General features: G+C 39.1%; 1 protein-coding gene across 1 annotated transcript; it reads left to right on the top strand.

Annotated features, from left to right (window-relative positions):
• The first annotated feature begins 387 nt into the window (after positions 1-387).
• LOC134668404 (BTB/POZ domain-containing protein KCTD12) lies at positions 388-2,264 on the top strand. Its single transcript, XM_063525889.1, has one exon. The coding sequence runs from the start codon at positions 635-637 to the stop codon at positions 1,334-1,336; it is 702 nt and encodes a 233-aa protein (XP_063381959.1). The 5' UTR covers positions 388-634; the 3' UTR covers positions 1,337-2,264.
• The last annotated feature ends 20,285 nt before the right edge of the window (positions 2,265-22,549 follow it).

Consider the following 22,549-nt stretch of genomic DNA (forward strand, 5'->3'; position numbering starts at 1 on the left):
ACGATAACCGAGGACATGGGTAAACGAGTACCAGTTTCTTGAGAACATATCGTATCTATTTATTTTCCTGTTAATAAACGCCTTCTAGCGAACTTCTTTTTAATTCATTACCATTACTTTTTACGAGCCTCTATTAAAGTTTAATTACGCTCGCCCTCCGTCAACCTTCATCTCGTTCATAAAGGTGCACTGTACCCGAAACGGATTTCCCACGGCGGCCATAAAAACTCCTGTAATGAGTAAAAATTTCAGCACACGCAGAATCCCATTACGCAGCGAATAGTAGGTACCTTAACAATTATCTCACGTGGCCGGCTAACCTCAGCGTAATTTAAAAGTTTCATCAACATATGCACAAGTTGTACGCCGCGAGAGAGTACATAGGACCCACCCGGCGCGGCGCAAGGATTCGTCTGAATATCGGCAATAAAAAACCATCTGATAGCTAACAATAGACGACGACCTTGAAGGCTTTTACGGAGAAGTTTTCCTTCGAAAGGGTGGGAAATAATTACGTTCGAGTCAGTAACCCGGGCGTGCGTTATTGATGGGCTCGCGAGACGCGCGGTAAGTGGGTCAGGGAGGGAGCGAGGGGCGCGCAGCCGCCGCGCCACTGCGCCCTCGACCCCCGACCATGGCGGACGCTCCGCCCGACGTGCTCGAGCTCAACGTGGGCGGCGTGCACTACGCCACCACGCGCGAGACTATACTCCGCGAACCCGACTCACTCCCGGCCACCGCACTCGCCGATCCAGAGCATCCCCGCGACGCTCGCGGTCGTATTTTCTTCGACCGCGACGGAGTTCTCTTCCGCTATGTTTTGGATTACCTCCGTGACGGCGGCCTCGTGCTGCCGGAGTGCTTCCGCGAACACAAACGTCTAGCGCGGGAAGCGAAACACTACAAGCTCCCAGGCTTAGAAAACGCCGTCCGGGAAGCTGATCCTCGTCCTCCTAACCGTGAAAAAGGATGCATCACGGTAGGCTACAGAGGAAGCTTCGCTTTCGGCCGCGACGGCCTGGCTGATGTGAAATTCCGCAAGTTATCTCGTATCCTCGTCTGTGGAAAAGTGACGCTGTGCCGCGATGTCTTTGGAGAAACGCTAAACGAGTCCCGCGACCCAGACCATGGGTTAGCGGACCGGTACACGTCCCGGTTCTTCCTGAAGCATTCCTTCATCGAGCAAGCTTTCGATAACCTGCAGGAGAACGGGTTCAAGCTGACGGCCAGCTGCGGCAGCGGCACCGCCGGCGGTGCTGCTGAACTCAAGCCGGGAGTTGATTCTGAAGAGAACCGCTGGAACCACTACAACGAATTCGTATTCGTACGTGAGTAAGCCAAGCTTGAACGGTTCCACGACAGCTTTAAACACGCTGATATTACTAAATTCAATTCCAGATGTAACGCGCGTGTTTACGTGAACATCTGAGCCCCGTATTATGGAATTGAATTTAGGTTAGTTTTAATATTGGCTCATGTACCGGTCATGTGAAGTGTTGGTTGATTCCATCTCGACTGTTTAAGTGCGTCTGTTATTTTAGATGCGACTGTACGTATCATTTGAATTCGCAATATTTGCGAACTAAATTGTGATTGAAGCTTGAAATATCATCTACAGAGAGCAAAGATTCTACAATATAATTGAAACGTTACTTTGCTCTTCGTAATCCCGGCAAATTAATGTTTGCTTATGTAGATAAACAAAATAAAACCCTAAATATAATCATGTATGTAATAAATAGAGATTATGAATATTGTAAGATATAAATTAGAGTAGTAATACTAAACGTTATCTCCTTTTAGGACTTTCTCGTGTACTATGAAATACTTACTTACATTAACGAATTTTCAAATTATTTTTGAACTACTTTTGAACAATTATGTATTTTGAGAACAAAAAAAAACGTGGGCCATCTTTTTTGATATAAAATATGCCAAATTATATTATACCAAGTCAGATGCTGGCTTTAGTTTCAATTTCTTATTAAAAAAATATTTGTAATTGATTGTATAAGTATATGATACCTTTTTTACTAGGTGAACTTGACTCTACATTGCCTGCAGTGATGTGTTGTGATCCATACATTTTATTGTACTAATCCTTTGAATAGGAACCTACGTAATGTAGTTATATTATACAAGTATTTTAAGATTAAAAGATTATTTAAAAGTTCTATTGATTATTTATGGCGAAGCGCGTATAAACTGTACCTAATAAAATAAATTAATAATAAACAATAGGCAGTAGATAAAAGTGTTCATTTCGTGCTTGTTTTATTCTCGGCGGATCAGTGTAAACTGAAAACAAAAGAGTTGGCGCCGAAGTTTTTAAATGGCGAGAAGTTGACGTCGCGGAAATATCCTAGTCAACAAATACCCCGATAAGACTATGAAATTCTGCATTCTCTTCAATTTTACCACTTAGGTAAAACTGTATATTTTTGCTCTGGTCGGAAACTACGGGTTAGTTCATTTACAAATATCTGTTGAGTAAAATTTTGCACATTACAGTTTAACTTTCAATTTATGACTATTTAAACAGTTTTGCTCTTGATAGATATTTGGTGAGTGGGGGCAGTGGGGTAAACCCTTCTGGACGATTTTACGATAGAACTGATTTAACAATATCTGCACTAATCATACCTAACTAGTGATTTGTTCTTCACGCCAAAGTAGAAATAATTATACGTTTTCTAGATGCTAAATGATCAACTGAACTAAACGTTGCCAATACAAAACGCGTATAAAAACGCGTATATTGCGTTGTAAAAAAAGGGAGAATGGAAAATCACTGGTTCTGTGTGAGTTAGTCTTGCCCGATACAGTTGATTTTTCCATTGTTACCTACATTACAAAAGACTGTGATGTCGTAAGCTGATTTAATACAGCATTAATTTTTGACTTAAAAGTCTTTTGATCTTTTATTTTATTATCGACAATCTTTATATGATGTGAAATGGCATTTTAATATCGCCTCTCACTTTGAATTGCCAGACAAAAAGCGGGATTTACTAAATATGAACTATTCATATACCAGTAAAGTTAAATAGAATGAACTAGAAACGAATCTTTTCTGAGAATAACGTGACTTTTCTCAGCAAAAGTCGTTATTAGCTCTCGTTTCTTTAACTCTTCTCCGTCCCAAAGCTAAAACTAATTCCATTTCGCAGCTGAATGACGCTACGCCTGGCTAACTTTCCATCTAAATTAATGCCGAAAAGGTACATTTTCATCACGTTTTTGTCGAGATGTAAAGTTTGAAACGGGTTAACCCTTTACCAGGCTAAGGGATATATATTTCCCACATACGGCACTTCCAACATGTGTTCTACTTCCGATGAGTAAGACTGACATTCGATTGTCATTTTTTATCTGTCAGCCTGGTAAAGGGTTAACATAAGTTTTTGAATATAATTCAAAAGTGAAAATTGTACCTTTTAGACTTGAATTTAGTCAAATTTGAATTTGGATTGGCAATGTCATTCGACTAGCGAAGAATTTTGGCTTTTGGAGTTGGCCGTGGTCGCACAAAAATCTCAACAAAGCCTCTATTATCAAGACTTTAAAATGTATGTCCAGTTATTTTAGAGCACCATGACCGCTCCGATATAATATATCTGCTGACAAGTAGCTTAACTTTCAGCTTGTTGGTTTGAAAATCCACCATCATTGTGGAAATTATAGGAAGGGCTTGGCCTAGCTTTAGACGGCTTTTGGACAATGATGAAAATTCCATTTAACATGGCCACAATAATATCTTCTGTGAACTTTTCAAACTTCCACCGAGCTCTTCCTTTGAACTTTTAAAGTCCAAACGATCCTTGTTTATATTAAATGAATAATAAATTTTGTCTAAATTACTCTTGAGGTTAAATTTATGATATGCCTATTTATTACAGAACTCCGAAAATCAAATCAGAATATAAACAGAAATAAGTTTACCTATAGATTGATAATCAATTCAATTCCCTGAATTATTTTGACCTGACCGTGACAGTGGCGTAACTAGGGGGGGGTTGGAGGGGGCACGTGCCCCGGGCGCCGTCCAAGGGGGGGCGCCAAAATGGGCCAAATACCTCCCATAGAAAATGGACCAGCCAAAATGTAGGACACAGCCAAATTTTTTTTTCGCGACTTGCTCAGTAGGTGTAATCCCAAAATCTCCCTGGCAAGGGAAATGCAGTTATTTTTTAGCCAACCTGTATACAGGATGGTCCAAACCTTGACGTCCAAAAAATTTTTTTAGTATCGTCGTCGTGGGTTATCAGAATATATATACCCCATGATTAGCCGATTTTTCGTAGTTTAAGAGTTTAACTTTTAACTTTTGTTAAGAAATTCCGGGGTGAAGCTTTGCTTTGCTTTTATGTCTTCTAATACATGTTCGTGGTATTTGCACATATAACATGAAATAGCGATGGGGAAGTGACACCATAAAATAATAGTAGAAATAACAAAAGAGGACTTTTTTAATGAATTACTAATTTGGAAGCTTTCCACCTCAGTTCCTTTGACCGGCGACTCTGAAAAATTAGGAGTATTAAGTATCACTTTTTTGACCTTTTAAAAAAACTTAGGGTCTAGCAGTTTCTAAAATAACAAAAAGTCCTTGAAATCGCTTGTATTTTTTATTTATTTAGGTAAGGGCAACATCTAAGCTTGAACTCAACTTAGCCAAGTGAGGATGCTGTTGTTTTAGCAACTGCGCCGTTGGTCAAGGATTATGTTACAAAAAGAAACATTCAATAAAGTTCAATAGTTTTTTTTTTAAATTAAATCTTCACCCCGGAATTTCTTAACAAACGTTAAAAGTAATAAAAATCATAATTCGAAAACTACGAAACGTCGGCTAACGTACATATTCTGATAGCCCACAGCGTGAGAAATTTAAAAAAATTATGGACGTCAAGGTTTGGACCACCCTGTATAAGACATGCCGTGATAACATCGCTCGTTCTGTGATGTGAAAAACCTGTGTCAGGTTTCGATGTGGGATCGGGACAATCTAGTCCAATTCAATCCCACCAAGACTCAATTTTGCGCGTTTAGGGCTAAGAAAACATCATTTTTCAAGGCACAAGCCTTCCCATGTCAGGGAGTATTGGGAGCCTCGGTGTTGAGATCTCCATCAGTGACGTCCAATAATTTCGTAGCCACCTTGCTGGGTAGGCTGCGCTCGTATCCAAAAAAACTCGGTGTGCTCAATAAAGGGAGGCGATACTTTACTCTGGGGTAGACAGATCCCCATCTGGATGCCACCTTGGACCCTTCAAATCAGTCCAAAGGCGCGCTGTACCTATGAATAGTCTACGATCCCAAACTCACAAGCGATATTGAACCTTTAAGTCTAAGGAGATCTCCAAAAAATAAGTGTATAAGTTTTAAAATGGTCGGCAACGCGCATGTGACCGCTGACCATCAGGTGGGTCGTAAGCTTGTTAGCCACCGATGTACTAAAAAACACTTTTTTGTCTCAATTAAAAGTAAACTGTAAGTAATAAGTAAAAAAGTAACTCTTTCGTTAGTTCATTTCGTTTCGGGGGGGGGGGGGGCGCAAATTTGGTGCCTGCCCCGGGCGCCATATCCTCTAGCTACGCCACTGGACCGCGATATCAATAAATCGAGACAATCAAATAAAATCAATATTAAAACACAGCAGCTTTCTGGTTATTTATTAAATTATTAATTATCTAAAATTATATATAAATATATATTATATGTCCTAAAATGAGCTCTGTTTCGAACTTCATAAATGGAGTTGATGTTTTTATGTTAATTTAATAGTCATAAAAAAGGAGAGTGGTGAATGGTGATTACTTATTTCCAAAAAACCATTTTCGTAAAATAGTAGCACCATTCTAAATACGAAACCCTAACAAGGTGCTTTGACATTTTAACTGCCCGTAGTTCTTTCAAAAAGCTTTCTTTTTACCACATACATTTCGCTTTATTTCTTGTATAAAACAGAATATTGTCACTGGAAATTTCAATTTCAACTGATGTAACTTATAAAATTGTCTGCACTTCGCTGTTTTGCAGTGCAACCGTAATACTTTTACGGAAAATGCAAAGTGAGTCCGCATTTACATAAATTACCGTTGTGGGCACTAGAAAAATAGGATAGCTGCAGTCGTTCCGTATGTAATTTTGAGAGACTAAACTAAATTATAATAACAATTTCGTGACGATACTATTTATATGAAAAAGTATACAGGGTGGTTCAGAATATTTTTAATAACTTTGCATCTCTTGTGGATAAAATGCAATGTAAAATGCAAGTAGGTATCTAATCAGTTTTTGAAGAATAATGAGTCTTTATGAGCTAGTGTTTTACTCGGAGTTGAGCCCTATGCAGTATAGCTTCTCTGAATTATATAGGTACTTAGGTATGTAATTATGTAACTAATAATTATATACCTGGGTTTTTGTGGAGGCACAGAACATTATGGAATATTCTTCTAAAATATTCTAAATACTTATACTCTTCTGCCTAGACATCAAAACGTCATTATCGAATCATTTGTGATGTTTTATTGTAGTTTAATATCTAATGAAAACACAGTGTTGGAACTGAAAATACAACTGTAGAGTTAACTAAAAGTATAGTTTTGGGAATAAATTTAGTTACAAAAAACTACACTGTGTTTCTTTTGATCGAACCTGACCTTCGATGATTTTTTTATATATTATTTGTATCAAGTATTTTGAAAAGAATAATAAATCTTAAAATTCAACATGCCTACAATATATCCTCCTTTTGAGTCAAAGGGAGGATAACGCTTGTCATATCAATTCTTGGCACGATGTGCAGTTTGCAGTTCAAAAGATTTTCGCATTTGACTTATCGTATTTTCTCGCGAATATTGGGTGGAAGTGGAATAGACTAATAATTATTCATTTATCAGAAAAGTTTTGGTATTTCAGTCTCTCTAAAATTTTAATGCTGTTAAAGAAGTCATTATAACAAAATGAATATACCTGCCTCGTATGCCTTTTAATTGAAAGTTTCTCAAACGAGCAGGAAGTATCTCGTTAGTCATGTTAAACCTTTTAAAGCTCAGATGCAATTACTGGCAACCGCTGCCGTAACGCAACCAGGGTTTCACATTGCTTGAATAACTACTGAGCGAGGAAAACAAAACCAATGTAAGGTGATCTCTAAGAGCTACCCTCCACTAGCGTCTCCCGAGCGTCAGCGTCTAGTTCTAGTCAACTCTATGACTGCTGCTCGACGCAACGTTAGCGCAACTGTGCAGTGACGCCATTTTTCATAGCCGTGACTAGAAGCCGACGCTTAAAAGACGCGTGTGGGGTGGCCTTAGGGTCTTTTACTATGACGTACTATTTCGTACCATCGCCCACATTGTTAACTGTTCATCGGTGGACCTACCTACCTGTCCAGTTAGGAGTGTTGTTGTTTGTACCGGTCGCTGTGGACCGGACTTGAAGCTTTTTAGGGAGTTAGGTAGGCATTTACATGAGAATGGTAATCCCCGCTCTGGGTCTTGGCTGGTCAAACAAGTTTCCATCGCCATCTTGAGTATTATATTCTTTGATCGCCATACAGCGTGGAAACGCTGTCAGCATGAAAACTTGGTGCAGGGGGGCATGGAGATTAATTTTGTAGAAGTTTTGACAGAAGACAGAAGCTTCAAGCTTGTTACAGAAATTACATACCTAAATCCTCCTGGCGCCGCCGTAAATCTTCATCTTGTTACACTTTTATTTTACAACGAATAAGTCACATTTTTACTTTTTCCTCTCAGCGCTCGCTTGTTCTTCGTAAATGCAGTAAGCGGTTGGAATAAGCACTGGGGCCTTAATTATCGTTCAAGGCCCCAGGTCTAACGAGACTGTAGTTTCTGCGGGGATCTTACAGTAAATCACAATTTAAGACTTTCATGTTATAATCGCGTGCGTTTAACGATTTAAGGGCGGTACGAGGCAGTATATTAGGCGTTATAATCTGGTTATAAGGCCAAAACATTTTTGGAACATTTTTAGTACCTTTTACTTTGGTAACTAAGGGTCTAGAGAGAGCGAAAAATGTTATTCACGACGTCGATATTTCAACTAAATTCTTGACTCGAAAATTCTGTAATCGCTAGGGAGAAGACTTCATATTAAGAAAGTTAGAAAAAATTATGAACTTATTTGTGGAATTCAATTAAGTATGACCGCTCCGATAAAAAGCGAGAAATATAAAATTTATCTCTGAATTTTTAGGCAAGTACTTTTCTTGGTAAAACTCCATTATCGAAATTCACGAGCAATTTTACCGCGCTCTAGTTTGCTTAAAGTTGCCGAGTTTCATTTTAAGTTTTAGATCAGGTAGTCGCAATTTATTCTTGAAACTTGCTGCAAAAATCGTGACGTAAACTGATAGGTTGAATGCTGAATAAATTAGAATTATACAGTAAAAACTTGGTTCTTAGGATTGTTTCTACTTTTTTTTGCATTACAGCTTTGTGCATGCTGCGTGCCAAGTTTCGTCCAGCTTTCTGCCGCTTAACCATAATTTTTAAACTAAGTAATGAGTAAACAATTTGTACTACTGATGTAACATTGTAGAAACCTTTTCGTGAGATTATATTAAAAATCTTCAGTTTTAATGTATGGTAGAGCACATCTATTTGATAGCTAGTCTTACTATTTGATTTCTAGAGTCTGGCTAGCCAAAAATTGTTGACAGATATTTCGTTGTTGTATCACCAATTGTCTATGATTTAAAAAAAAGCTAAAAGTCAGTTGTCGATTTATGTCATTTATTCAAATTCTTTGCGGTTTTTATGGGGTTTATTTTAAATAATATTAATAATTTCTATGCTGAGTGAGGTTCACAAACTATTATTTAAGCTCGTAAATAATTACGACAATGTGCGAAGTCGACGTGTAGCGTTGTATAATGAAAAAGTGCAATGTTTACAACTTCTAACCAAATGTAAACAAAATACGAGGTTGGTGCTCTATAAATATTTTGATACTTTAAGTACTAGTTCTAACATTTGTCGATTACTTTGATTAAGTACGTGAATTTATTAATGCCTGAATCTCATAAATAGGACAAGTGTATAAAGAAACGGATAAATTAAAAGTTCTGAAAAATATCTATAAAATCTAAATATTGGAACGTAAACATGTGTGTTTGTCGTTGACTGTACTTTAAATAGTGGTAGAAATTATGTGAGCTGACTTTGAGTGCACTTAAACGTTTATTTAGCTTATTTCCTTAGGTACCTTATTTGTGCACAGAATATCAAAGATATTGTCTAGTATCAAAACTATAATTCCTACTACACAAAGTGTGACCAGCCCAAGATTTTTTGAATTTCCCGCCAATAATTTAGGTAAAATTTCAGTAGCCAGACTCTAGTAGTAAATAGAAATCGCTCCGGCTTATCGCCAGCAATCTACACAGATTACTATAGATAAGCCTCCGATTTGAGGATGTAATATACGATCGTGCGCGATCGAGCGAGTTCTTGGTGAGAAACTCTAGTTGCGTTTTAGGTGAGTTTAATACTTTGACTACTTTGAAACTATAAAAATGCTGTGCTAGGATGCGCCGAGAATTTTACGTACGAAAAATTATAAGTCTTAATATATTTTTATTCGTAAAACGACTTTTAGGCAGCAAGTCTTTACTTTTTTTTAAATGGAAGAAAAACACCGGGGCAAGTGAAACACTTGTAGGGGATCCTTATCTTGTTTCTCAAGAGAAAGGCAAAATGAACTATGTTTTCATAACCCAGCAAACCTTATAGAAAAATCTCAAATCCGCTCTTACCGCAAAATATTCAGGAAAGCTATCGTTAAAACCGAAAGAAAAAAGTCTTGTCCATCTCTATTGCCAGTGGCGTAGCTAGAGGATATGGCGCCCGGGGCAGGCACCAAATTTGCGCCCCCCCCCCCCCCCCCCCGAAACGAAATGAACTAACGAAAGAGTTACTTTTTTACTTATTACTTACAGTTTACTTTTAATTGAGACAAAAAAGTGTTTTTTAGTACATCGGTGGCTAACAAGCTTACGACCCACCTGATGGTCAGCGGTCACATGCGCGTTGCCGACCATTTTAAAACTTATACACTTATTTTTTGGAGATCTCCTTAGACTTAAAGGTTCAATATCGCTTGTGAGTTTGGGATCGTAGACTATTCATAGGTACAGCGCGCCTTTGGACTGATTTGAAGGGTCCAAGGTGGCATCCAGATGGGGATCTGTCTACCCCAGAGTAAAGTATCGCCTCCCTTTATTGAGCACACCGAGTTTTTTTGGATACGAGCGCAGCCTACCCAGCAAGGTGGCTACGAAATTATTGGACGTCACTGATGGAGATCTCAACACCGAGGCTCCCAATACTCCCTGACATGGGAAGGCTTGTGCCTTGAAAAATGATGTTTTCTTAGCCCTAAACGCGCAAAATTGAGTCTTGGTGGGATTGAATTGGACTAGATTGTCCCGATCCCACATCGAAACCTGACACAGGTTTTTCACATCACAGAACGAGCGATGTTATCACGGCATGTCTTATACAGGGTGGTCCAAACCTTGACGTCCATAATTTTTTTAAATTTCTCACGCTGTGGGCTATCAGAATATGTACGTTAGCCGACGTTTCGTAGTTTTCGAATTATGATTTTTATTACTTTTAACGTTTGTTAAGAAATTCCGGGGTGAAGATTTAATTTAAAAAAAAAACTATTGAACTTTATTGAATGTTTCTTTTTGTAACATAATCCTTGACCAACGGCGCAGTTGCTAAAACAACAGCATCCTCACTTGGCTAAGTTGAGTTCAAGCTTAGATGTTGCCCTTACCTAAATAAATAAAAAATACAAGCGATTTCAAGGACTTTTTGTTATTTTAGAAACTGCTAGACCCTAAGTTTTTTTAAAAGGTCAAAAAAGTGATACTTAATACTCCTAATTTTTCAGAGTCGCCGGTCAAAGGAACTGAGGTGGAAAGCTTCCAAATTAGTAATTCATTAAAAAAGTCCTCTTTTGTTATTTCTACTATTATTTTATGGTGTCACTTCCCCATCGCTATTTCATGTTATATGTGCAAATACCACGAACATGTATTAGAAGACATAAAAGCAAAGCAAAGCTTCACCCCGGAATTTCTTAACAAAAGTTAAAAGTTAAACTCTTAAACTACGAAAAATCGGCTAATCATGGGGTATATATATTCTGATAACCCACGACGACGATACTAAAAAAATTTTTTGGACGTCAAGGTTTGGACCATCCTGTATACAGGTTGGCTAAAAAATAACTGCATTTCCCTTGCCAGGGAGATTTTGGGATTACACCTACTGAGCAAGTCGCGAAAAAAAAATTTGGCTGTGTCCTACATTTTGGCTGGTCCATTTTCTATGGGAGGTATTTGGCCCATTTTGGCGCCCCCCCTTGGACGGCGCCCGGGGCACGTGCCCCCTCCAACCCCCCCCTAGTTACGCCACTGTCTATTGCTAATTCAAATGACAATATACATGGAGTAGAGTACCTATACCTTCCATACCCAAATGTTGATGTTGCTGGTTGCTACCCCCCAGGCCAGCAAGAAAAGTTTTCTATAAGCAGGTGAGTGTTTAAAAGCCTTCGGCTACTATGAAACTTCGAACACGCTTAGAATACTCCACTGCTTAATACAATAGGTATGGGTGCTATTTTTTCTAGAAGATACGTGCCTTGGATATTATACCGCGATAAGTAGTTTATACCTCTAGCAAGGCCCTATAAGCCGGGTTTCGCTGTAGTGGGGTTATTGCTGGACTGAAATAACATTCCGACTGTATATTTTGTGTTCTGACCACGTAAATATTCAACATAAAGGCCGCATCTTGACAAGAAAATCTTGGGAAATATGCCGTTTTTGTCCGACTGCGATAAAGTCAAAAGGACTGGTTATGCTTTTGATTTAGTTTTAGGTATTTTGCGTAGACGTAAAAACGATAATCGAAATTTCTTTACCTGCTTCTCTATCGCTCGAACGTGCAAGTACGAGAAAGAGGCAGATAACGAAATTTCGATTTACGTTTTTTGCGGAAGACCCTCTGGTATAAAAAACGAAAACTGAGGTTATTAAAGACTGGAACACCGTCGGATATCAGCTACAATCAAGTCAATGATGCTCAACTCGAGCACCTGTTGAGCCAACGAACGTAGGTAAGTGTTGGAGGACAGTAGGTTGCTGTGTGTTAAAATTAAAAGTGGTCGGAAAAGTGGAAGGCGAAAGACCTCAGGGGGAGGCGAACGACAATGGTCCGAACAAGTTAATGTATCTGATAGTAATGTAGTTATGTATCGTGACTACAAAATAGTGATGTGCCGATGAGATCGTTCTCGTTTCTGAGAATTACTTACAACTTTTTGGAGAATGTTTTCTTATTAACATAAATATCTTATGAATAATCTTAATTTCTTTTAATGGAATGACATAAATATTTACTTTATACCTTTTGCCTCAAATAACTTGTTTGGCCAATTTTGTGTTTTACTCCTGGTTTTTTTATCAATTAGTCATCATACGTCATCATCAGACGCCATAAGACGTCTACTGCTGAACATAGGCCTCCCCCTTGGACCTCCATTCGTACCGGTTGGAAGCGACCCGCATCCAGCGTCTTCCGGCGGCCTTAACAAGGTCGTCCGTCCATCTTGTGGGTGGACGTCCTACGCTGCGCTTGCTATTAGTCCGTGGTCTCCACTCGAGCACTTTTTGACCCCATCGGCCATCAATTAGTATTATTTTTATATTTCTATGAATGGTGCCAAGTATTTGCTTTTAAGCTGGTATTTGTCTTATCTGTTACACTACGCATTTGTGACGAAAGGTTAAAACTGTCAGAACATTTCCGAGAACGTTTCCGATAGATTTCTCTGTTCACGGGAAAATTTCGAGAACGGCACATCGCTTCTACAAAACAACTATAACGGAAATGAATATTTAATCCTCAACATCCAATGCAAATAACGGAACCGAATAGCCAATGTTTGCTTCTACAATCTAAATGAACACAGCAACATTTGATGTTTGTTTACAATTACCAAACATTGTGGTGGGGAATTATTAAACCTTCTATTTCGAATACATTCTTGATGTTTGTTTTAACACGTTCGCTGCGGCAATTAGTGTAACTCGACGTAATTATTAACCAATAGTACGGTACTGCGTGCTTTACCTACTTTGTGGGTGAAATTACACATTTTAGAAAAAGGTCACTTCTGTGGACAATACCATTAAAGTTAAGGACTCTGGCACATAGATATCCAGTTTTTCTTATTTGAGTCTCAAGTACTGAAAAAATGTAACTTGTCTGTAAAGGTGCCGAGCTTATGATCAAATCTCATTCAGCCAATTTAAGTGTTTGTACTCACCTAACTATTTTCGTATTCGGCAATTTTCATATGGAGTAGGTATTGGTATATTGAGGATAAACACGGCACCAACGTTCTTTGGTTTACGTTTGTATAATATCGATATCGACATAAGATAAATGAATCGGTTATGATTATTGGCATCGTATAAAATAAAATGATATCCGTGATGGCTGATATATTCTTGAAGGAAGGGACTATGAGCAGAAGTTGAGGTGTAAATAAACAACGCTCAGCTTTGCTTTAATGTAGATATATTAAGGTTTCCAGTTCCACATACCTACTCGGCTTCTTGGAATACCGTATTAATTCGAAACTTTATTTGAACAGAATATTTATTAGGTACTTTTTATAGATTACAATTTGATCTGTGAGTGTTTGTAATTTTTTCTGCGTTAGGTATAATTTATTTATTTAATCTTTATTGCACAAAACATAAAAATAACGAACTTAATGCCTAATGGCATTCTCTACCAGTCAACCATCGGGCCAAACAGAGACATGTAAAAATGGTGCAAGGAGAACAGAGGCATTTATTAGTATATTTTGTATAATAGATGTACTTATTACAAATATATTTGGTAAACGCCTGGTCAAGTATTGAATGATTTTACAACAAATTGTATAATATCGTACACTGCATAGAGTCAGATCAAGACAAGTCTGCATCGATTTTAATAGCACTCGCAGTGCAAGGTTACCTATTAAATTTAATACGTCATAATATTTTATAGAAGTTTGACGTTTAGAATAACACTTACACTGCGTGTGCTATCAATAACGTTGCAGACTTGTCTAGGTCTGACTCTACATCTACAAAATATTCGTACCTTAAAAATTAGATGGCTTTTTTCAATGGCATATTGCACCCCATTCATCCAGTCGTATTCCAAGGGCCATTGTGAGATATCTGACAATAGTGAAACTGGGTCATTCTTCGCCGACAGTCCCTATAAGTAGGCACAAAAACGAGGCATAATCAGATATCTCTACTTATATTCAGCAAAATGGAACTATTAGAAGGTACCTAAGCACAGAATAAATAATAGTACTAGGTACAGAAGACTCACTCTCTAGAACAAAACGCGTCTGTTACGATCAGCACAGAATGGCCGCTAGGTGGCGACAGCGCCACGCGCGGCTTATGGCAAACCCCAAAATTGGGGTCGAACGGATGTATTTAGCTACCTGTAGCAAAGCGACGAAATCGCGGAGTGAGACACGCCTGACCTAAGTAACAACCTGTAGCAATTTAACCTATAGTTCGTTTTTTTAGCATTAGAAAGAACTTCAAAGAAGGTAAGCGATCTTGGCATGTCTTTTAATTGAAAAACGCTTTTTAAAAATCAATAACTATTACATACTTATGAAAGCAGAAGAATATAAATGATCGTATTAGATTCATAATTGTTACATATTTGCCGTGACTTATTTTTTAAACGTGTTTTTCAATAAAAAGACATCAAGATTGTTTACCTTATTTCTAATGCTAAAAAAAACGAAGAATACATATTACAAAATCATATAAAAAATATGTGGTTAAAAAGTGTAGGTATTTATACATCTAACTATTAAACTACCCTCGTAAGTCACTTACACATCTAAGTACATTACGGCGCAGGTATAAACGACCCATCTATCAAAGTTAAAAGGTTAGAACGACAGATTGATCCAACCCTACTTCGCACGGATTTAAATCTAAGCCTCTAATAGCTCGGAGTGAAATTCAGTGACCAAGAAACACTCATTGATTTTCTATATTCCTTTGATCGTTGGGGACCTCTTAAATATAGATTAGTTGAAAGGACAGGATGGAGGTTAAGTGAACATACCTATTTTTAGGGTTCTGTACCCAAAGGGTAAAAGCGGGACCATATTAGTAAGACTCCAATGTCCGTCTGTCACCGTTGAAATTTTCATAGATGATGTATTTCTGTTGCCGCTACAACAACAAATAGGTAATACTAAAAACAGAATAAAATAAATATTTAAATGGGGCTCCCATACAACAAACGTATTTTTTTTGCGTAAGGAAACGGAACCCTTCGTGCGTGAGTCCGACTCGCACTTGGCCGGTTTTTCCTACTGTCGACAGTATGTAGAATAACAACTCTACCTGTAACTATTTCGTTTACTTTGCCAATCAAACTCAGGCCTGAACAACTATTGACATTCGTTCGACATCAAACATAGTAGTCCTCGTAAAAATGCCTAGGTACCCTAATATCGGAGATACTTATGCACCTAAACCTAGCTATATTTCACTCAGTAGCAAAATTTGTTCATCTCTCATGCCTTGAAACCCTCGCATAATAGGTATTACGTATGCCTTTAAGCTTGCTAAAGGTGCATTAAGTAATTCACACAGCAGTCAGGGCACAGAATAAATAATAGTAATAGGTACAGAAGACTCACTCTCTAACAAAACGCGTCTGTCACGATCAGCACAGATATGGCCGCTAGGTGGTGACAGCGCCACGCGCGGCTTATGGCAAGCCCCAAAATTGGGGTCGAACGGATGTACTTTTAGCTACCTGTAGCAAAGCGACGAAATCGCGGAGTGAGCCACGCCTGACCGAAGTCAGGAGTTTCGCACTACAGGTAGCTAAAAGTACATCCGTTCAACCCTAATTTTGAGGTGCCGTAAGCCGCGCGTGGCGCTGTCGCCACCTAGCGGCCATATCTGTGCTGATCGTGACAGACGCCTTTTGTTAGAGAGTGAGTCGTCTGTACCTAGTACTGTTATTTATTCTGTGCTTCGGTCAAACTCGGCTCCGGTCGGCTTAGCATTGCTCCGAGCAATTATTAGGGTTGGCACCACTTGACTTATCCTTTTGCGTGCACGACCACAGATAAGATAATCACTTGATTTTTGACAACCCTGAATAGCCGAAATGGATAATTATTATTATTATTTGTTTGTCCTTTCCGGATCTCGGGACCATGGGGTCCCGGACTTTTGGGAGGCGTGCGTGGGGCCGAAGCCAACAGCGCAGAGGCCCTTTAAGACAATTTAATCTAAAAGCAAGGGATACACGTGGCGGATACCATCCCCGAGCGCACAATATGATACATCCGGAGATGGTCCCCGCCAGGTGCAAAGACTATTGCAGTGCAGCACTTTTGTGCTGCGATGGGAACTAAGGTCATAGGCTATTGATTTGAATGTTGGATGGACTGGATATCGGGCTATGGGATGAGACTAGCGGACACCTGCCGTGACAATCAGTCTCAATATTGTTAAAGACAGGTGGTGACTCGCCAACTCATTGAGTGGGCCCCGCAATGGCCGCACGCACAGTGCGACAACAGGGCAACACTTTGGAGTGGCTGTAAAGTTGTCGAGAGGTGAGTCTGCGGTGTGCCAGATCCCGGTAATCCGTTCAGCAGGCCGCCGGCGTTATGACATTTTACACTTCCAACCTGAAGCATAGGTCCCGCTCTTGCGACTCCACTCTGGCCGGCCGGTCAAGCACAGAGGCGAGGGCCAGATGAAAGTGCCCTCTCCGCGGTGTCGCCACTCACCGTCAGCTCGCCACAAGCTGCCCTGCGGGCTTATTATTATTATTATTGTGTAAGCAGGCAGGCAGTTGTGACAACTGATATTGCCTGTATCCAGTAATCATTAATAGTTATCGCCATAAATTAGAAAGGGACAGCATGATTCGACCCTGAACCGCTGTCAAACTTCGTTTTTGTAGGAAGTTTCCTTTCTGTACGGTAGTACTATTAACACATTCATTACCACTAAGTGCTACGGGTTACGCTCGTAGCGCGTAGCCACGGTTTCGCCGTATGTAGCGCGTAGTCGCTACGAACAGTGTACCCGACAGTCGGGTTCTTGGTGTTGAATGTGTTAATTATTCTGTGCCGCAGTTAACTTTTGTTGAGCAACACTGCGCAATCAGCAGGTAAGTATAACTAGCTGCCCGATTCGAACTTTATGGCTTCCTCTACACGTTTAGGGTTACCAGATACAATTCTTAAATTTCCTGATAAAATTCCTGATTTCCGAGTATTTTTCCTGACATCCATAATTTTCACGAAAGTTAACTGCGGTGTGGACGCACCGTTATGTCTGTGACAGGTTAATACTCTTTATTAATTTAGTACTCTCTGTTACTAACACAATAATAGGCCTCGATATACAGGCGGGGCACTATTAACTGCGTAGGTTTATGTTCATTGGTCGTTATTTCCTAATGACGCCAAGCCCGCGGAACGTTTATCAACGATTTAATGTATTACACCATGTACAGTCGCCATCAGATATATAGGAGCGGCCGAGGTACTCAAAAATATCTGAACACTCACTAACGCCTTGACTAGAGAAATATTTGTGAGTACTTTAGCCATTCAGATATATCTGATGGCACCTTGTACTCACAGTAATACTACCAATACTATTGCTAATCGATGGTTCTTTTCTTATTAACGCCCAAGAATGATATATTGGATACCTACCTCTCCGTGATCGGGTAGCTATTATTCTAGCTCGTTAAGTATTTGTACAGAGCAGCCGGCTGGTGTCCCTTTGCACAGTATAATAATTAATACTAATGAGTCGCGAGTTCAGCGCAGTGATGCTGGTAATCCAGTCGCGGTTCAAGTCTCACTTAAAGTGGTTTTTTTTCTTTATATAAAAATAAATTAGGTATTTACATTAAGATAACCATTAAGTAGACCATTACTATATATAAGTAATGGCTCCTCTACACGATGGGCCATCATATTGGTCCACTATGCTTATGGCGCGGTGGGATGGCGATAGGATGGCCACGGTGTCGGTTTTTCGTCCGCACATCAAAGGTAGGGTCAGCGATGGTGCGTACGAACAGTGGCGGATTTCCCATAAGGCACAGTAGGCCCGGGCCTAGGGCGGCGAGATATTAGGGGCGGCAAATTGTGACAAAAAGTTCGCTGATGTTAACAAAAAATAGCTCACAATTAGGCCAGGCAACGAATTCTCAAAAAAAAAGTACCTATAGAGGGAAATGCTTGAAACACAATTTTTGACTTTGTACCTACCTAACTTTATTTGGACTATCTAGGAGGTGAACATATTAAAAGTGCTACGGCCGGGGGACCGTAGCCCTTGAGCCGGGGGAAGAGAGAGGTTTGAAGTCACATTTTTCAGTTTTTCGCTTATATCTAGGAAACTATGCGTCCTAACGACATGATCATCATACAAAATGAAAGTTGGTTAAATTTGCTACAAGCTACAATTTTTACGATATCTGGAGGGCCATCCAAACTTGTGCGCGAATCGCGGCGCGAAGCCGCGAACGTGAGTGTGGCGTCGATTTCGTATATTGTTGACACCTTCGCGCCTTGTTCCCCGTTTATAGGGTTCCATACCTCAAAAGGAAAAAACGGAACCCTTATACTCGTGCGTCTGGCTGTCCGTCTGTCACAGCCTATTTTCTCCGAAACTGCTGGACCAATTAAGTTGAAATTTGGCACACATATGTAAGTTTGTGACCCAAAGATGGACGTGTAACGTAAATAAATGAATTTTAAATATGGAGGCCATTTTTGGGGGTAAGTGAGAAAATTTAAAAATAAAGATTTTCTAACTATATCGTGTTACATATAAAATCAAAGAGCTCATTATAAGAATCTCAAATATTTTTTTTATAATTTTAGGTTAAAAAGTTTAGCAGTTATTCAAGAAAAAAGGAAAAAATGTTTTTCTTATGTTTCTTTTCTAGATTTTTTGGATGGTTTTGTAGGATAAAAAGTCAATGTTATTGGTAAAACTGTCACTTAAAATGAATAATGACGTGTAAGTAGTTTCTGAGATGTGATAGTGAAGCGAAAAACCGAAAAATGTGACATTCAAACCAAACCATAGGGGGGTCCCCGCTCAAGGGGACTTTTGATATGTTCACCTCCTAACGAGTCTAAAAAAGTTCATCATCATCATCATCTCAGCCATAAGATGTCCACTGCTGAACATAGGCCTCCCCCTTATGGGGGGTGAATGCCATAATCGGCACGCTTGGCAGGCGGGTTGGCGATCGCAGTCGAGTACACCGAATTTGAGGGACGCTGCTGCCCGTCCACCGTCCCTAAAAAAGTTACTAAGTAAAAAATGTGTCCCAAGCATTTCCCTCTATAATACAGGGTGTGTCTGACTATGGGGCTTTAAATCTAGGGCTCGATTCTACTCGCTAAACTGAGCTACTTTTTTTATAGCACCAATCCCGAAATCACGAATTTTTTTTTTAGTTTTTCATACATTTTGGTTGATCAGATGTCGACGTTTTCTATGCAAAAGCCAAAAATTTTCCCACGATTTTAGGGTTGGTCCCATAGTAAAAGTAGCTCAGTTTAGCGAGTAAAATCAAGCCCTGGATTTAAAGCCCCATGGTCAGACACACCATGTATATCTTTTCGTTGCCTGATCTAAATGTAGTCAATATGATGGGTGCTGATGCTGAGAAAGGGGCGGCTACAAGGCTTGGGGCCTAGGGCGGCAAAGACTGCAAATCCGCCACTGCGTACGAATCTACACGTGGCCCATTTCATAGTACGTGCTCTCAACCATCGCATGGTCATCTCGCTGGTCCAGCGCTGTCATCGTGTAGCGAGGAGCCATAACCATCGTATGGCCATCTCGTTGGCCCAGGGCAGGGCCATAGTGTAGAGGAGCCATAAGATGCACGTGCCGACTAAAATCAAAAAGATAATACAGTAATCATCTAACACAACATGAAATCACGCTAACTTTCCACACAAAGGATAAAAGAGTAAAAGAGCGTCTTCACCCGCGTCGGAAACGTTATTTATTTCCTTTGTTGGAAAAGGACATACTTTTTGATTCCAATATTTTCCATTTTTCCCCAAGGACAATTCTGGGGACAATTTCGTTAAACGGTAAGTAAAATTGAAAAGAATCAGCGTAATTTGCTTTAAGTAGTTTTTGCGGAGAGACTGGAGAGAGTAATTATATACTTAATACTTAGGTAAGATTTTTACTGCGATAGTGGAAAATAAGAATACTGTATTGTCTGTTGGTAAAAGCGGAGTCAGTTATAAAGTTGACCCAAAAAAATTTTATTAAGCTATGAGCTTCATCACATATGATCTTTGAGTAATTCTAAGCATTTCAAGCCTGGGAGGCCATAAGGGGAGGGGGGTACAAAGATGGCCGCCACCCGTCATCATTCAAAAAAATCTGTTCTGGTCCTGGTGGCTACTAGGGCAAGTTTGGTATCATTTTCGTATAAACCGAAAACGTAGAATTCATTGCTGATATTTGTTTTTTTCAGCTTCATAGTAACTTTACAAGAAAAACGTAAAAAGATGAAAATTTAGGATGGAGATATTTGCTTTGAGAGCTAATAACTTTTGTATAGTGGCCAAAAATATCATATAAAAAATACTATAATAAAGCGTAATTCATGCAGATTCTAAACATATACACGTTGAGTAATATCCTACTGCAAAAAGATGGTGAAAAAATTATTAAATGACCGCAGCGCGGGTAGTTGGACTTTCGTTTATCTTGCGGACCGTCGTTTATCTTACAAAATGATCGAGTACGAGTATCGACGTAGGTATGCTGACTTTGCTAGATTTTATGATGACGAATAAAATACTTTCATCCAGACATAATTCATCATACAGACATAATTTTATGCACTTTAATTTTAATGCACTTGCAACGATTTGAGTGAGGCCTAGTATTATTTGACCGGTGTTTTCTGTAAGGTGGAGGTAAGTACGTACTTCCCCAGTCGGGCTCTGCTCGGATAGATCTGGAATGACATCCGCTGTGCTGTGCCCTACCACACAAAGCGAGATGACATTTACAGTGCCCATGCCTCTCTTTTGAACGTAGTTTAAGGATATACCCGGGTCCAAAATTGGGTCCGAGAAATAACTATTATAAATGAAATTATTCTAATAAAATAGCGCTCTTATTTTTGCTGATAATATTAAAACACTATTTATGAGAGAAATTGTACTACTTATAGTTCGTTTTTTTTAGCATTAGAAAGAACTTCGCAGAAGTAAGCTTGTGGTTCCAAATCCGGCACTTTTAGCGGTAATAATTTGAAGTAAATTATATGTATTGACCATGCTACATTAGATAATTCAATTATTAACAATTAAAGAGCCTGATAAAAACTGCACGCTTGCTTCTGTGGAGTTCTTTCTAATGCTAAAAAAAACGAACTATAGGAAGAGGCAAAATATTTATTTTCACGATAATTTTCATGCTATAACTCACTTTAAGTAATTTTATAGGTACTTACTTGTTGTTTTTAATAAATAACTTCAACCTGCACATAACATTCATTTGGATTTGATTTGGTTTGATTTTGTTTGATATTTTACATTTAATATTTGCTTCAGGTTGGTGTGGTGAAAAATTCTGTGTTTCACTCGGAGGCAAATTTTGTTCAACCCTCGTTCTTTGAAACCCTTACAACGCTCAAGATTCCATTTTTCGAACCACTCACTACGCTCGTGGTTCAATTTTGAAATCTTTCGCTTGATCGGGTATCAATATTAGCACGAGCGGTTAAACAACAACTTTGCCCCCTTGTAAAACAAATAACTATTATGCGGAGAGCTTACATTTAGAAATCATAACAGCTATGTATATTTGTCATACTAATATAGGTTATGCAAGTATGACTTGGTGACAAACCAACGAAGCCCCGCCCCGCCCCGGGGATACCTGTGTCTATTTTTTTAACCTATACCAGAATTATGTCGGTGTACTGGAAACTGCGGACATTAAATATACAGAAAGCATTTTATTCTTCATCATAAAATCTAGCAAAATAAGCATAGTTACCTACGTAGATACTCGTACTCGACCATTTTGTAAGATAAATGCCGCCTAGCGAGAGTCCAACTACCCGCGCTGCGGTCATTTAATCATTTTTCACCATCTTTTTGCAGTAGGATATTACTAAACATGTATATGTTTAGAAGCTGCATGAATTGCGCTTTATTATAGTATTTTTTGTATGACACTTTTGGCCACTATACAAAAGTTATTAGCTCTCAAAGCAAAAACCTCCATCCCATATTTTTATCTTTTTACGTTTTTCTTGCAAAATTACTATGAAACTGAAAAAAACAAATATCAGCAATGAATTCTACGTCTTCGGTTTATACGAAAATGATACCAAACTTGCCCTAGTAGCCA

The sequence above is a fragment of the Cydia fagiglandana genome, chromosome 10 (assembly GCF_963556715.1).
Source record: "Cydia fagiglandana chromosome 10, ilCydFagi1.1, whole genome shotgun sequence".
NCBI classification, from domain to species: domain Eukaryota; kingdom Metazoa; phylum Arthropoda; class Insecta; order Lepidoptera; family Tortricidae; genus Cydia; species Cydia fagiglandana.

Bases quoted from the DNA above. Each gene is read 5' to 3' on its own strand.
- LOC134668404 (XM_063525889.1), top strand. From the start codon at position 635: ATGGCGGACGCTCCGCCCGACGTGCTCGAGCTCAACGTGGGCGGCGTG.